This window comes from Caretta caretta, chromosome 12, assembly GCF_965140235.1.
Source record: "Caretta caretta isolate rCarCar2 chromosome 12, rCarCar1.hap1, whole genome shotgun sequence".
NCBI lineage: Eukaryota > Metazoa > Chordata > Testudines > Cheloniidae > Caretta > Caretta caretta.
The window spans coordinates 5,357,710-5,374,405 of NC_134217.1; the positions used below are offsets into that span (position 1 = coordinate 5,357,710).

Consider the following 16,696-nt stretch of genomic DNA (forward strand, 5'->3'; position numbering starts at 1 on the left):
TCGCTAGTCCCCCAGTGAGGCCTCCAGCAAAAAGAGGCCTTCCAATGTCACTGACGCTTCCCATGTAAACACGAGTGGAAAAAAATCTTTATTGGGGGGATTAAAATCCTTCTTACAGCTCAGGAATGGACAAGGGCAAAGGCATTTTTACAGGCGCTGTCTAGACAAAGGGAGGGAAGCAACTAAGCAGCTGATTGAGTTCTGGCACAGAGTGTGCTGACCAGAGTGCCTGCTCGTGAGGAAATATTGCACTGTCGGAAGCTTTTCAGGGCATGCAGTCTACTTTTGATTTCTTTAATGCTATCCAGTCCCCGCTCACCGATTAGGGAAGTCAATCCTAGCTGTGTGGTTTCCCCACTGCCCAGGTCCTACAGTGATGAGCACAGTGTAAGAACCGATACAGACGAGAACAGATCCTTCATCCTCTCCTGGAGTGCAGCGCTCCCTTCCACCCTCCCTGACCAATCTGCGGCTGCCTCCTAGGGTTTTAACATATGATCTGCAGACTTCACAGTCCTCTCAGTGATTCCTATAGAAACATTTCTGTTCTCCATCTTGGATTTGGGCTGTTTAAATATAACATCATCCTTCCTTTCCCCAGCCCTCCCTCCACAACAGCGTGTATAAAAAACAACCCCCAAAGCACCTCTGGTGCTAGTTTCCTCCCGTGGCATTGCATGCATCTTAGCTATTGTCCCCTCCCCCCACCCTCACCGCTGCATGTCCTACTGCAGGAATCCACACACAACCAGCTCTCCCTTTGCAGGACCCACTTCTGAATGGATGGGAGGAAGCTTCCTCCAAGTGAGGACTGACCTGCTGAACAGTCACAAAATGAATAATAAATACACAGACCCCATGGCACCCTGAATGCTTTGGACGGCTGCAGTCAGACACGCACACAAGACAACTCCCTTTTGTGCGCAAGGCTTCCTGGCACAAAAGGCAGTGTGGCTTGGGAAGTGGGACTCTGCCACAGGGGCAGGTAGGTCAGGACCCTGCAGACCAGGTCAGTCTGGCAGCAACTGCTCTAGCTCTTCCTCATTCAGTCTGTTGGTGGCGATGATGTGGTCAAGCTGCTGTCTGTACCGTTCCATGTCCTGCATGAAATGGGGGATTCGCGCCTTCTCTAGAACACCGAATTCCTTCAGCTGATTCACATCTTCATAGGAGACCTGATGGAAAGAAAACAGATGTTTCAGGCCCTCAGGCCAGCCACCCAAGGGGATCTCTGCACACCCGCAGATTCACTCACCTCCTGCTCTATTGTGGGAGGGCTGCTAATTGTTAACTACACTAGCCTGGGCCTTACTGATAGGGCACCGCATGGTAGCAAGAATGGATGGAACGTTCCCAGGAATTCCAGGCACCTGAGCTACATGGTCACTCTCCAGCCAGGAGGGATGGGCTATGAACCACCAGCTCCAGACTCTCTGGTCTAGGGCGATGTGAAGGGGTCATGGAGATGCTTCCAACAGATACTTGTTTCTCACTGCAGTGCATGAGACAACGAGCTGTTGCCCCTTGGCTCAGCAGGTGCAGATATTTGGGTCTGGCAGGTCAGTTTCCCATTTGGAGCAGAAATTGCTGATATGGAGGCAGGTGAGACAGAGCATAGGCAACCCCCTCTAGCAGACACCTTCTCTCAGGTCCCACAAACCGGCTCATCTGGACTGACAGGAACTTTGCTTGAGCCCTTGAACTTGCACCTGGTGGGGGCTGCAGTGAGGGCAAGGTACAGGGTGGGATGGCACTGCCTTACTCAGCCATAGAACAAACCGACGTAAGCACATCCTTATCCCTGTGACAGGGACCAGAGCACCTACTGTAGGCCTAAATTAGCAAATGTATCGAAATAAGCCAAGCAGCAAGAAACTGGGGTCAGGCCAGAGCTTCTGAAATACACATTAGTCTCTGAATGCCCAGGCCAAGCCAAACCAAAGAAGGACTGAGAGAGTCTCTCAGGTGTGGTGACTTTCTTGGGAGACTCCCCAAGTAGGCTGGTTAATTTGCTGGGTTTTGTCACCTCACACTGATGGTATCTATCTTTGTGATCAGGAAAAATGCAGGCCCAGGGTAGCAAGTGCCACCTGTGTCTAAAAGCTCTTCTGTGTGGCACAGATATGGGAGCTCAACACGACTGGTTCCACCGGGCTGAGAACCAATGCTGACATGGCCAGGCTTGAGCTATCAAAATTAGCACGGGGTGAGCCTGTCTGAAGCTGCTCAAATCTCAGCATCATATAGAGGGGGAAGGGGACTGTATAGAGAAGTTTCCCTGTCCAGGAGAGTAGAAAGGTGTCTGACAAAGCACCTGGGCTGCAGCCTGCTCTGGAACAGAACTGCTGACACTTCCTGTTCCCTCAGGTGGTGGACAGGTCTATTGCTGGCATTTCCCACATCCAGAAAATGGTCTCCGCGATGGTGAGTCCGAGGGACCGTTTGTGATCTCTGCTGAGATGGTTCACTAGACATTTCTGGGAGCTGGGAGGAGGATGCTTTAAGCATTAGTCCATTCTTGATGCAGAAAGCCCACAGGTTCATTGGACAGGCACCTCTCTGCTTGTTTAACCAGACCGTCGCAGCAGTGTTCTCCATGAGCACTTGCGCAGAACAACCTTTGATGTGAGGCAGATACGCTTGACAGGCCAGGTGAATAGCTGAAAGCTCTCAAACACTGATGGTGGAGAGAGAGATCCTGAGCTGACCAGAGACCCTGAGTCTGACCTCCCTGGCCAATAGATGAAGCGTCTGTGATTAGGGTCACTGAGGGCAGGGTTGGGGAAAAGGGAACCCGTTGTATACACTGGCAAGGTCCAGCCACCAGTCCAGGGATGACAAGACACTTGCATGTACGTGAGTCAGCATGTCCTGTGGATGCCGAGTGGGACAGCAGGCAGACTTCAACCACCTCTGCAGGACTCTGCGGAGAAGTCTGGCATGCTGAGCCACATACATGCAAGCTGTCACGTGACCTAGAAGTCTCAGGGAACTCCTCACTGTCATATGAGCATACACTTTGCAGTCTTTGTATGAGTCCGATACTATCTGAAACCTGGCCTGAGGTACAGAGGCGCTCGGTGTGATCTGCTCAAGAGACACTCCTGTGAATTCAACTCTCTGTACAGGGAGAAAAGAGTTACTGTGACACTGAGACATATTGGTGCCAGCCAGCAAAGGGGTCACTGTCCTTTAGAAGCAATGCCTGTCTCAGACCTGACAAACTCACTATGCCTAATACACTGCTTTCAAGGTATTTATTAAAGAAGGGCAGCTTATGAGGTCTCTGCTGAAAACTTGTAACTTATCAATCCTCAATCATTGCAAGATATGTGCACTGGTTTTACTTAAGGGATAATGTAACTAGATTGAAAATTAGGCCCTTATGGGTCTTGAGGAAAGTGAGTCAACTGGGAATAATGTGCCTTGGTGACAGCTCATTAAAGTGGGAAGGGGTTGCCACCCCCCTTGCTGGCTAGCCGATTACATAATGTATAGTGCTGTTGTCCACCATTGCAGCAGCCCAAACAGTCAGTGGCAAACCATCAAAGATAAACTATAAGCCCACTGAAGTGAGATGGGATGCTATGGCAGCGAAGAGATGGCCCTCCGCGTAAAGGCAAAGGACTGATTCAGTGTCTCACGGGGTGGAGAAAGACACGCTGCAGCATCCAGCCACTGAGAAAGAATCTGGCTGAGTGGGGATGCTGCATGGAAGATGCTGTCCTAGCTCCTGGGGACTAGCAAATGCTGCAAAAGACTGAAATTTCAGGAGAGAATCTACTTGATTGCCTAGAAAAGGTAACTAGTAATAAGTGTCAGCCCTAGTTTGTGTTTTATGGTTGTTTTATATGTAACCATTTTTTTCCATCGCTCACACTTGTTTCCATTCTCTCTCAAATAAATTTCTTCATAGAAATTCAGGACAGGAAGGGACCTGGATAGATCATCTAGTCCAGTCCCCTGCACTGAGGCAGGACTAAATATTATCTAGGCATCCCTGGCAGGTGTTTGGCTAACCTGTTCTTAAAAACCTCTGACAACAGAGATTCCACAACCTCCTTAGGTTATCTGTTCCAGTGCTTAGCTACCCTTAAGTTAGGAAGTATTTCCTAATGTCCAACCTAAATCTCCCTTACTGCAGTTCAAGTCCATTGCTTTTTGTCCTGTCCTCGGTGGTTAAGAACAATTTTTCACCCTCCTCTTTATAACAACCTTCTACGTACTTGAAGACTGTTATCATTCCCACCCTTCCCCCAGTTTTCTCTTCTCCAGACTAAACAAACACAGTTTTTTCAAAGTCTTTCCTCACAGGTCATGTTTTCTAGACTGTTCATTATTTTTGTGGCTCTCCTCTGGACTTTCTCCAATTTGTCCACATCTTTCCCGAAGTCTGGTGCCCAGATTTGGACACAGTACTCCATTTGAAGCCTTACCAGTGTAGAATAGAGTGGAAGAATTACTTTTTGTGTCTTGCTGAACAACACTCCTGCTAATACATCCCAGAATGATGTTCACATTTTTCTAACATCGTTGACTCATATTTAGTTTGTGATCCACTATAACCCCCTCATCCCTTTCTGCAGTAATTTCCTATTTGGTATTTGTGCTAAATTCCATAATTCAAGAACAGGGTTAATGACCAAAACTGGGTTTTTCATGTTAATCTCCTGAGTATTTACATTAATCAAATAGCAAAGTTTATGATTATGTCCCTGAGACCAAGGGGAAGAACCCTAGTTATCGCACTGGCTGGGGGTGTAAAAACACCATATAAATAATCCATAAACCATGGCCCATCCTGCAGCGAACTGTTTCCATGTACTGATTTCACACCAGGAAGCAGGTTCTGTCCGTCACTCCAGGCTGTTACCTTGCCCAGTTCTGCCAGCAACCGGAAGTCAATAGTCTGCCGATGCCTCAGGATCCGGAGAATTCCATCCAGATACACTTGATCCTTACTGAAACAGCCTGGAAGAGAGTAAGGAGGAGAAGTGCTAGCTGCTGTGGACCTAATTTTCATCCCACCCTGGTGCAAATCAACGGCATTTCAACAGACGTCAGCTGGGGTGTGACTGCACTTGGAGGGGTGGGGTGCAGTGCCCAGCTCACACAGATGTACCGTGCTGGCTCTCATCAGCTAAAAGGATCATAGTGCAGCTGCAGCAGCACGGCAGTGGCAAGGGCTGGCTGCCCCAAGTACAAACCCGTCCAGGCCCCCTGGGTATGTACATGGGGCAGCCAGTGCACTGCAGCTACACTGCTACTTGTAACGTGCTGGCTCGATGAGCACTACCGTGGGTATGTCTACACAAGCTCAGCATTGCAGCTCCAGCTCCAAGTGTACACATTCCTTAGAGTTAGACTAGGAAAGAACTGGTGTAAGTGAATCATACAACCTCAGGGTTGGAAGGGACCTCAGGAGGTCGTCTAGTCCCACCCCCTGCTCAAAGCAGGACCAATCCCCAACTAAATCATCCCAGCCAGGGCTTTGTCAAGCCTGACCTTAAAAACCTCTTAAGGAAGGTGTCAAGGTTCCTTCCCCACTCTGAACTCTAGGGTACAGATGTGGGGACCTGCATGAAAACCTCCTAAGCTTACTTTTACCAGCTTAGGTTAAAACTTCCCCAAGGTACAAACTATTTTACCCTTTGCCCTTGGACTTTCGCTGCCACCACCAAACATTTAACTGGTTATTGGGAAAGAGTTGTTTGGAAACATCTTTCCCCCCCAAATCCTCCCAACCCTTGCACCCCACTTCCTGGGGAAGGCTTGATAAAAATCCTCACCAATCTGCATAGGTGACCACAGACCCAAACCCTTGGATCTTAAGAACAATGAAAAAGAAATCAGTTTCTTAAAAGAAGAATTTTAATAGAAGAAAAAGTTAAAAAAAAATCACCTCTGTAAAATCAGGATGGTAAATACCTTACAGGGTAATTAGATTCAAAACATAGAGAATTCCTCTAGGCAAAACCTTAAGTTATAAAAAGACACAAAAACAGGAATATCCATTCCATTCAGCACAGCTTATTTCCTCAGCCATTTAAAGAAATCATAATCTAACGCATATCTAGCTAGATCTCTTACTAAGTTCTAAGACTACATTCCTGTCTGTTCCCGGCAAATGCATCACACAGACAGACCCACACCCTTTGTTTCTCCCCCCTCCAGCTTTGAAAGTACCTTGTCTCCTCATTAGTCACTGTGGTCAGGTGCCAGTGAGGTTATCCTAGCTTCTTAACCCTTTACAGGTGAAAGGGTTTTTCCTCTGGCCAGGAGGGATTTTAAAGGTGTTTACCCTTCCCTTTATATTTATGACAGAAGGAGATTCCACCACCTCCGTAGGTAACCTATTCCAGTGCCAGTTGTGACCATGGCATCATAGAACATCAGGGTTGGAAGGGACCTCAGGAGGTCATCTAGTCCAACCCCCTGCTCAAAGCAGGACCAATCCCCAACTAAATCATCCCAGCCAGGGCTTTCTCAAGCCTGACCTTAAAAAACTTCTAAGGAAGGAGATTCCACCACCTCCCTAGGTAACGCATTCCAGTGTGTCACCACCCTCCTAGTGAAAAAGTTTTTCCTAATATCCAACCTAAACCTCCCCCACTGCAACTTGAGACCATTACTCCTTGTTCTGTCATCTGCTACCACTGAGAACGGTCTAGATCCATCCTCTTTGGAACCCCCTTGCAGGTAGTTGAAAGCAGCTATCAAATCCCCCCTCATTCTTCTCTTCCGTAGACTAAACAATCCCAGTTCCCTCAGCCTCTCCTCATAAGTCATGTGTTCCAGTTCCCGTATCATTTTTGTTGCCCTCTGGTGGACGCTTTCCAATTTTTCCACATCCTTCTTGTAGTGTGGGACCCAAAACTGGACACAGTACTCCAGATGAGGCCTCACCAATGTCGAACAGAGGGGAACGATCACGTCCCTCGATCTGCTGGCAATGCCCCTACTTATACGTCCCAAAATGCCATTGGCCTTCTTGGCAACAATGGCAAACTGTTGACTCATATACAGCTTCTCGTCCACTGTAACCCCTAGGTCCTTTTCTGCAGAACTGCTGCTGAGCCAGTCGGTCCCTAGTCTGTAGCGGCTCATGGGATTCTTCTGTCCTAAGTGCAGGACTCTGCACTTGTCCTTGTTGAACCTCATCAGATTTCTTTTGGCCCAATCCTCTCATTTGTCTAGGGCCCTCTGTATCCTATCTCTACCATCCAGCATATCTACCTCTCCTCCCAGTTTAGTGTCATCTGCAAACTTGCTGAGGGTGCAGTCCACGCCATCCTCCAGATCATTAATGAAAATATTGAACAAAATCGGCCCCAGGACTGACCCTTGGGGCACTCCACTTGATACTGGCAATTAGACATGGAGCCATTGATCACTATGAGGTCAGAAGCAAGTGAGGTCAGAAGCAAGTCCAACGGGCCCAGGTCAGTACTAGGACCAGCGGTCTCCAATATATTTATTACTGACCTGGAAAAGGAGTGAAGAGTGAGGTAATGAAATCTGCTTAGGAGAAAATTAAAGCTATCACTGTAAACTATAAGGGGTTTCCTGGTCCTGCTTGCAGGTTAGGGGGCTCTGAGAGAAGCTACATGATCTGGTTTCTTCAGTCCAGTGGTTCTCAACTTGTGGTTCAGGGACCCCTAGGGGTCTGCAGACTATGGCTAAGATTTCCAAAGGGGTCCGCACCTCCATTTGAAATTTTTAGGGGTCTACAAATGAAAAAAGGTTGAAAACCACTGTTCTAGACTCTCCTTTATGTCCTTTATACTCCAGCTCAGGTTTCTGTGGACAACACAAGCTTAAGCATGGTAAATGTTGTTTTTCCCACCAACGTTAGGAAAACAGCCCTCTGTTTATCAGTATCTTCTATAGCATACGCGTAAAAATACTGTTCAAGTCTCTGAATGTATGTTGCAAAATCTTCCTCCCCCCCCATTAAACTGGAAACTCTCCATATTGCAGTAGGTAGCCATTTTATCTCTACTCTTCATTGTCCTCTTTTATTTTTCTTTCCTAAAGAAGCCGTCCCAGCTTTCTCTGTTATGTTCACAGCACACACACAAAAGTAGAAGAAAAACAGAAATACTCTTTCTGCAGGCTGCCATGTAATGCTACTTCATTTCTTAGGCTATGTCTACACTTCGAGCTGGGGTGTAGCTTGATGAGAGACAGGGTGCTAAAAACAGAGCGTAGCTGTAGCAGCGTGAGCTGCAGGATGGACCAGCCACCTTTAAGTATGTACCTGTCTGAAAGTCTAGGCACATACTCAGGATGCCTAGCTCATGACTACACTTGATTTTTAGTGTGCTCGCTGGGTGTGCGCTACCATGAGCATATCTCCTTGAGCTGGGACTCACCCCCCTAGCTGCATGTGTAGATGTACCCGTAGAGTCCAGATCTCAAACCCAAAACAATAAAAAAAAAAAACAGAGAGAGACAAAGCAGGCTGCTCCCTAAGACAGCGAGAGGCCCAACTCACCTCACTTCGCTCTAGGCTGGCTCTCCACAGACTGACTGCTGCTATGCCCAGATCACACACTTCCCTACCGAGCCCCCTAGCCTGCAAGCAGGAGCAGGAAACCCGTTATAATTGAAAGTGGTAGTGCTGGTAATGGTAACACAGTTTTCAATACCCCCCAGGTGACACACTAGCAGAGGACTCTTTAATCTAGCAAATAAAGTCAGAACAAAATCCAAGGGCTGGCAGTTGAAACTAGATGAGGGGTAATTAACCATTGAAAACACTGACACAGAGGCATGGTGGATTCACTGTCACCTGGAGTCTTTAAACAAAGACAGGGGCAGCTGCTCAAACGTATTCCAGTGCCTAGCTCCCAGTAAAACCAATGGGAGTCAAGTGCCTCAGTCCCTCTGAGTGATGGGTCTGCTACAGGGATCCCTGGTGACATTCTCCAGCTGTGTATGCAGGAGGGCAGAAGGGATGGTCACAGTGACCCCTCCTGGCCCTAAAATCTATAAATCTATGAAAAGCATGAGCAGCAGCAGCGCTCTTTGTAATCGTAGTATTTCAACGACTGTCTACAAGGGTTCTGGGTGTTAAGTGTCAGTATTTGTCTGACAAGTGGACTGGGTGGTTCCTCGGTCTGTGACAATGATTGGGAGCTGTTACAATCACCCACGTTCAGGGCTCCGGTTACCGTAGTGCTGCCTTGGACTCTGTGTAACGCTTCTTGAAAAGCCCTGGAGAGACCCAACTCTGCAAGTGCTTCAGCAAAAAGCGAGGCTGAGGTGCCGGCATGGGGGTGTCAGAGGAGTTGTACACAGAGGGTCCATATCCCACATTACATCTAGTCAGTTTCACTGTTACCCCTCTGCAGTCAGCCAGTTTCTCCTCTGGCTCATGTGGGTCTCTCACACAGCCAAATGACAGGGGCGGAATGGCTGGGCTAGGACCTGAGGCTACTTTTTAAACTCATTTTTGCACAGGTCTTAAAGGGATAGTGTCACCTCCAAAGCTAGTCAGAGCAACACAAGAAAGGGAGAACTCTTCAGAGAAGACACCCGCCACCAGGGTGCCCCCTTCAACAGCCATGTGAGCTCAGGTTAGAAAGGAGCTGCTGGCAGGGGCCACCACGGACTCAACCAGCCAGAGCAGGGCCCAGCTGTGACACCATGGCCTTGTACAGTTCTCATTCTGGACCCTGTGCTGATGGGTGTCCACACCATCCCCCTCCTGCCACCTGTTCTCTATGCTCACCCTCCCTTTCCTGCCAATCCCCACCTAAAACAGCAAATCCCCAGCTTGCGGTACTGAGCTGCCATTTGCGGCCCCCACATTGCTCGCTCTGCTGGCGTGGTCCAGTCCTGCACACACACAGCAAGAGATCCTCCATGCTCTGATGAGACACGCTGGAACATAGGGGAGGAGAACAGAGATTCACCCCTGGGCAGTAGCAGAGCTAGGAACAGACCCCAGGTCTCCAGCCTCCCAGCCCAGTGTCTTAACCACCAAGTCCCGTTCCCACCCATGGGCCTGGCTCTGCAGTGGAGCTATCTCCCACCTGGCTGTGAGGTGTCAGTCTGGCCTCGTTTTGCCCGCACGCAGTAGTCCCACCGGACTCTGGCATCTTGGACGTACTGCTCCAAGTGCTGGAAGAGCACGCTGAAGGACATATGACGGGCCTGGTGGACGGTGTAGTACAGCAGTGCTGCCCGCCACAGAAAGGGCTGCTTACGGAAGAGGACGCTATGCAGACTAGCCAGGCCTTCTTCTGTGGGGTTAGCAGGCTTCAGGCCATACTGCTTACGGCCCTCCATGCTGTGCCAAGGCTGGCGGGCATTATTCACCCCACGGATGTAATGAGTGCCTAGAGAAGACAAGGGAGAGAAATTAGTCAGCCTCAACCCATGTCTCATGCACCCTGTGCAAAGCCCCTGGGCAATGGGGCTAGGAAATCAGGAGCACTGGGGGTAAATCGTTCCCCACATTGATAAGGGATATGGCAAACTCCCCCTACCCCACAGCTACTCTTTCAGCAGATAAAAGTCTAACAAAAGCGTGTCTCTCTCACCAACAGAAGTTGGTCCAGTAGAAGGCATTACCTCACCCATCTCGTCTCTCTGACAAAACCTCTGACATTTGATCTTCCCCTTCAGAGCTCAGGAGCACAGCAGCTACTAACTGTGCTCTAGGACTGGTGGCAGGAGGGCTGGAATAATACTCCATTAATCCTTTGATATCTAAGCTGTCCCCCAGGGCCAGATGGCTTCACTGCTGAGTTTAACAAACTTTTACAAAATCTAAGCTCCATGGTGCAATAAGCAGAAATTAACAACCCTCCCTCAGGCCTCTCTCTAGAGCAGTGGTTCTCAATCAGAGATCTGGGACCCTCTGGGGGGGCAGTGAGCAGGTTTCAGGGGGATCCACCAAGCAGGGCCAGTGTTAGACTTGCTGGGGCCCAGGGCAGAAAGCTGAAGCACCACTGTGCAGGGCTGAAGCCAGGAGCCCTGAGCCATGCCACCTGGAGCTGAAGCCTGAGGAACATAGCTCTGCAGGGTCCCCTGTGGTTTGGGGCCCTGCTTGCTACCCTCTAACGTTGGCTCTGGCTTTTATAAGGCATTGGTGGGCTGTGGAGTTTTTATAGCATTTTGGGGGGACCTCAGAAGGAAAAAGGTTGAGAACCCCTGCTCTAGAGCCCCCCACCCCCACTTGCACTTGGGACTCCTTGATCGTCAGGCTTCTCCTTGCCACCTCCCCTCCTGCCCCTGACAAAGCACCTCCTGGGAGGGGACACCTTTGTCTGGACCCTTCTGGCTGAGAGCTCTGAAAGGTCTTTTAGCGGGCACTGAATGAATCAGCGTCCTGTGGAAAAAGTAGCATGTGACCCTGTAATTAAAGCCTGTATCCTAATGCATACGCACAAAGAGACCGAAGGGAGGTTGGGGGGGAGCCCTAATTCTGGTGCTTCTGAACTTTTGAGAGCTTGATTTTGCAACCCTAGCTGGATGTGTGTACCTATAGCGGCAGCGCTCCTGCCCTGCCCTGCCCTAATACCTTTTCAACTCATTCCAGCACGCACGCTAACCCTCCCGAGCCGCAATGGGCACGGCAGAGGGTGCTTCGGCTCTTCCGGCCACCAGTGCCATGTGTTCAGTGCCACGTGGGCGGGAGGGCTCCCGCTCCCCAATGGACAGGGCTTCAAAGAGGGCTCTGTGCTTGCTGCCAAGGGGCAATTCCCCCATGGGGATCACAGAGGCCTTCAAAGAAGAAAGGGCCATTTTGCAATGAAAAAAATGTCCACTGTGAAAAATTCCAAGCAGTTTTTCTTGGCGTCCCATCCCTGCCTGCTGCCCTAAACAACCCCCTCTGTGCCTCCCTCCATCGGCATTCTCCATGTAGTGCCGAGTCCTCACCCCCACCGTTGTGCAGAGCCAGCTCCAAGCGGTCCTGGCATTGGAGCCGACCAGGCTCTGCAGCTCCTCACCACCTCTGGCTCTTCTCCTCCCTCCCTCCTATCAGCAGTAGCTTGGAGAGGTTGAGGTGCTCCCAGGTCAGGGTGTTATTTCCAGTGTGGTTACCCCAGAGGTCAATAGAGAAGGACGGCTGCCTCCTGGCTCTGTGACATGATGGGCTCCAGCCTCCTTCTGCCCACCCCACCCCGCAAAGGCCATGCAACATGCTGATCCATTTTATTCCCTTTCAACAGCAGGAGCGTTAGTTCCTGGTGAGTCCCTGCGTGGCTCAACATCCCCGGCGCCCCGCATGGCCCATGCCTCCAACCCAGCTCTGACCTATTTCATGGCGCAGCATGCCCTCCAGCCAGTATTGCCGGGCTCCGGACAGGTTGATTGCCAGGGTGGGCCGGCTGTTCTCCACCATCATCACGGCTTGGGACAGCAGGTCCTCAGTCAGATGAACGACCACCTGGGGGCAGATGGAGAATGAGAGTCAGGATGATCATGTTAGTGATCAATGGCTCCGTGTCTAGTTGGCAGCCGGTATCAAGTGGAGTGCCCCAAGGGTCGGTCCTCGGGCTGGTTTTGTTCAATATCTTCGTAAATGATCTGGAGGATGGTGTGGATTACACCCTCAGCAAGTCTGCAGATGACACTAAACTATGAGGAGAGGTAGATACGCTGGAGAGTAGGGATAGGATACAGAGGGCCCTAGACAAATGAGAGGATTGGGCCAAAAGAAATCTGATGAGGTTCAACAAGGACAAGTGCAGAGTCCTGCACTTAGGACGGAAGAATCCCATGCACCGCTACAGACTAGGGACCAACTGGCTCAGCAGCAGTTCTGCAGAAAAGGACCTAGGGGTTACAGTGAATGAGAAGTTGGATATGAGTCAACAGTGTGCCCTTGTTGCCAAGAAGGCCAATGGCATTTTGGGATGTATAAGTAGGGGCATTGCCAGCAGATCGAGGGACGTGATCGTTCCCCTCTATTCGACATTGGTGAGGCCTCATCTGGAGTACTGTGTCCAGTTTTGGGTCCCACACTACAAGAAGGATGTGGAAAAATTGGAAAGCGTCCACCAGAGGGCAACAAAAATGATACGGGAACTGGAACACATGACTTATGAGGAGAGGCTGAGGGAACTGGGATTGTTTAGTCTGCGGAAGAGAAGAATGAGGGGGGATTTGATAGCTGCTTTCAACTACCTGCAAGGGGGTTCCAAAGAGGATGGATCTAGACCGTTCTCAGTGGTAGCAGATGACAGAACAAGGAGTAATGGTCTCAAGTTGCAGTGGGGGAGGTTTAGGTTGGATATTAGGAAAAACTTTTTCACTTGGAGGGTGGTGAAACACTGGAATGCCTAGGGAGGTGGTGGAATCTCCTTCCTTAGAAGTATTTAAGGTCAGGCTTGTGAAAGCCCTGGCTGGGATGATTTAGTTGGGGATTGGTCCTGCTTTGAGCAGGGGGTTGGACTAGATGACCTCCTGAGGTCCCTTCCAACCCTGATGTTCTATGATGGCATGGTCATACTGGCAGCCCCATGCACACCTTTATGATACTGTGCACTCCCAGGAGGACTATCAAAATTTAAGTGGGCCATTATAAGACAAAAGCTTTGTTAACTGCTCAGTCCACTCATGCTGGCCTTGTCCCATGGTTTTGAATGCTGGGAGAGGGAAACAGAAATAGGTGATGGGGAGATTTTTCATCTCTTCACTGTTTGAACTCTCACAGAGCCAGAGAAGCCAAACTGAAGCCAGAGATCCCCAGGGGCTACCTCCTGGGTCTGCCCTGAAAGACACTTTGAATTGACAGATCACTACAACTCTGTCACTCTCAGAATCTAGATGATAACTCATTTCTGTGTGTTGTTTGCTTGCTTTAACCTGTAAGTACTCTCATTTCTTTTTTCCTAGTTAATAAACTTTTAGATAGTTTATTACAGGATTGGGACAGGCATTGTCTTTGGTGTAAGATCTAGGTACCAATTTATCTGGGGTAAGTGACTGGTCTCTTGGGACTGGAAGCAGCCTGAATGTGGTGTAATTTTGGGTGTAAGTGACCATTTATCACTAAGTTCAGTTTGTCGGGGTGGCAAAATAGACTGGAGAGTCTCACGGGACTGTCCGTGCCCCCATGGGAAGACTGGTTTGGTGATCCAGGAGTTCACATTTGGTACTGGGTTGGTGAAATCTAATTATAGAACATACCATCAGTTTGGGGTGTAATTAGACAGTCTGCCTTGAGGCAGTGTGACAACTTCTTCTTGGAGCAGTTAGTCCTGGAACCCACAAGGGGAGAGGCAATTCTTGATTTAGTCCTGAGTGGCACAGAATCTGGTCCGAGAGGTGAACATAGCTGGAACCGCTCAGTAATAGCAACCACAATGTAATTAAATTTAACAATCTTGTAGGGAGGAAAATACCAAAGAAACCCTCCACAGTAGCATTTAACTTCAAAAAGGGGGACTATACAAAAACGAAGAGTCTAGTTAAATGGAAATTAAAAGGAACAGTCACAAGAGTGAAATCCTTGCAAGCTGCATGGAAACTTTAAAAACACCATAACAGAAGCTCAAATTATATGTATAGCCCAAATAAAAACAAAACAGTAACAGGACCAAAAAATCTTCACCACTAAACAATAGAGTAAAAGAGGCAATTAGGGACAAAAAGGCATCCTTTCAAAATTGGAAGTCAAATCTTACTGAGGTAAATAGAAAGGAACATAAACTCTGGAAAGTCAAGTGTAGGTATAACTAGGCAGGCCAAAAACAGAATTTGAAGAGCAACTAGCAAAAGACACAAAAACTAACAGAAATTTTTCAAGTACATCAGAAGCAGAAAGCCTACCAAACAATCCATAGGGTTTGGATTGAGGTGGATGATTGAGGTGCTAAAGGGGCACTCAAAGAAGACAAGGCCATTGCAGAGAAGCTAAATGAATTCTTTACATCACTCTTCATAGCAGAGGGTGTGCGGGAGATTCCCACAATTGAGCCAGTCTTTTCAGGTGACAAATCTGAGGAACTGTCCCAGACTGAGGCATCAATAGAGAGGTTTGGGGATAAATTAAACAGTAATAAATCACCAGGATCAGATTAAACTAGCTAGAGACATAAAGAGTAACAAGAAAACATTCTACAGACACATTAGAAGCAAGAGGAAGATCAAGGACAGAGCAGGCCCATTATTCAATGAGAGGGGAAAGACAATAACAGAAAATGTGGAAATGGCGGAAAAGCTAAACAACTTGTTTGTTTCAGTTTTCACCAAAAAGGTTAGTAGCGATTGGACGTCTAACATAGTGAACGCCAGTGAAAGTATGGTAGGAGCTGAGGCTAAATTAGGGAAAGAACAAGTTAAAAAAATTACTGAGATAAGTTAGATGTCTTCAAATCAGTAGGGCCTGATGAAATACATCTTTGAATACTCAAGGAGCTAACTGAGGAGATATCTGAGCCAGCCACAGATTATCTTCAAAAACTCATGGAAGACAGGCAAGATTCCAGGGGACTGGAAGAGGGCAAATATAGTGCTAATCTATAAAAAGGGGAATAAGGACAACCCAGGGAATTACAGACCAGTCAGCTTAACTTCAGTCCGGAATGATAATGGAGCAGATAATCAAGCAATCAGTTTGCAAATACCTAGAAGACAATAAGGTGATAAGTAACAGTCAGCATGGATTTGTCAAGAACAAATCACATCAAAGCAAACTAAGAACTTTCTTTGACAAAGTGACAAGCTTTATGGATGGGGGAAGGGGGGGGGGGGGAGGAGAGCAGTAGAACTGGCCACCAGTTCTCACTCAAGTTTTGCCAGTGGGGTTTGAATTCACAGTGGAATTCTGAAAGCTGGCATGGATTCTGGTATCACTACATGGAAACCCCGCATTATAGTCCCTCTGCTGAATTCTCTTTTTGAGCTGCTTCTAGCTTACATCATTCTTCACTGACAAAAGTCAAATCACCTGCTAGGATCAGAGTTCTCTCTTGTAAGACCAAATCTTTCGGTCTTTGTTTTGCGGTGAGGAAGAGAGCTGTACCCTGGTAGACTGCAGTCTAGGTCCAAGTGCCCTGGACTTAGCTGCGTTACCTCAGGCAGCTCCCTTCCCCTCTCTGCTGTGCCTCAGGTTTCCACTCTGCAAATGGAGGTGATGACAAATCTATAAAGTACTCTGGGAGTTGGTGATGAAGTTTGCTGTGTGTCATAAGGAGAAAGTGTCATTCAGTCTTTGCAGCAACAGGAACAGAATCTCCACAAAGGAAATTCTGAGACTGGGATGTGGGTCCTTCTAATTGTTAATGGCAGAAGTGCTTTTGTAGTTTTCAGGCGGCTTGTATCAGGTGGCACAGTGATAAGATGTTAGCTTCAGAACACATCTCTGTCATTCAGAAGCTGCTAAAGCTGGCCACCCCATTTTGGACTCAAGAATTGTAACCAGTGATTCTGTGTCTGTGATTCAGTAGGAGAGAAATTCTACTTTAAACTCCTGGAATTTCTTCACTCCAAACAGAACGCCGTGTTACATCTGAGCACATTTTTTTACCTGCTTGATTTGAGGTTCTGAAAGTGCCTGGCTGGCCTTTTGGTCCCATCTGCCATTTGTGACCAACCCCACTTCTCCCCATAGGTGAGGCTCCACTGGAGTTCCACCTTGACATCAAACTCTACCAGCATCTTCAAAGAAATGAGGATATTGGTCTGCCTCAAATGTCTTGTGACATTCTTCACTCTTATCCGTTCTGAACAACCA

At 48.4% G+C, this 16,696-nt stretch overlaps 1 protein-coding gene across 2 annotated transcripts in view; it reads right to left on the bottom strand.

The window, feature by feature from the left end:
• Nucleotides 1-65: 65 nt before the first annotated feature.
• MATCAP1 (microtubule associated tyrosine carboxypeptidase 1) overlaps nt 66-16,696 on the bottom strand; it is a 41,343-nt gene continuing 24,712 nt past the window's right edge. For both annotated transcript variants that reach the window (XM_048870858.2, XM_048870859.2), the window contains exons 4-7: nt 12,271-12,403; nt 10,041-10,346; nt 4,874-4,971; nt 66-1,175 (exon numbers count right to left, since the gene is read on the bottom strand). In XM_048870858.2, coding sequence (XP_048726815.1) covers nt 1,011-1,175; nt 4,874-4,971; nt 10,041-10,346; nt 12,271-12,403 — 702 coding nt within the window. In that variant the 3' untranslated portion in view covers nt 66-1,010. The remainder of the gene's footprint in view (nt 1,176-4,873; nt 4,972-10,040; nt 10,347-12,270; nt 12,404-16,696) is intronic.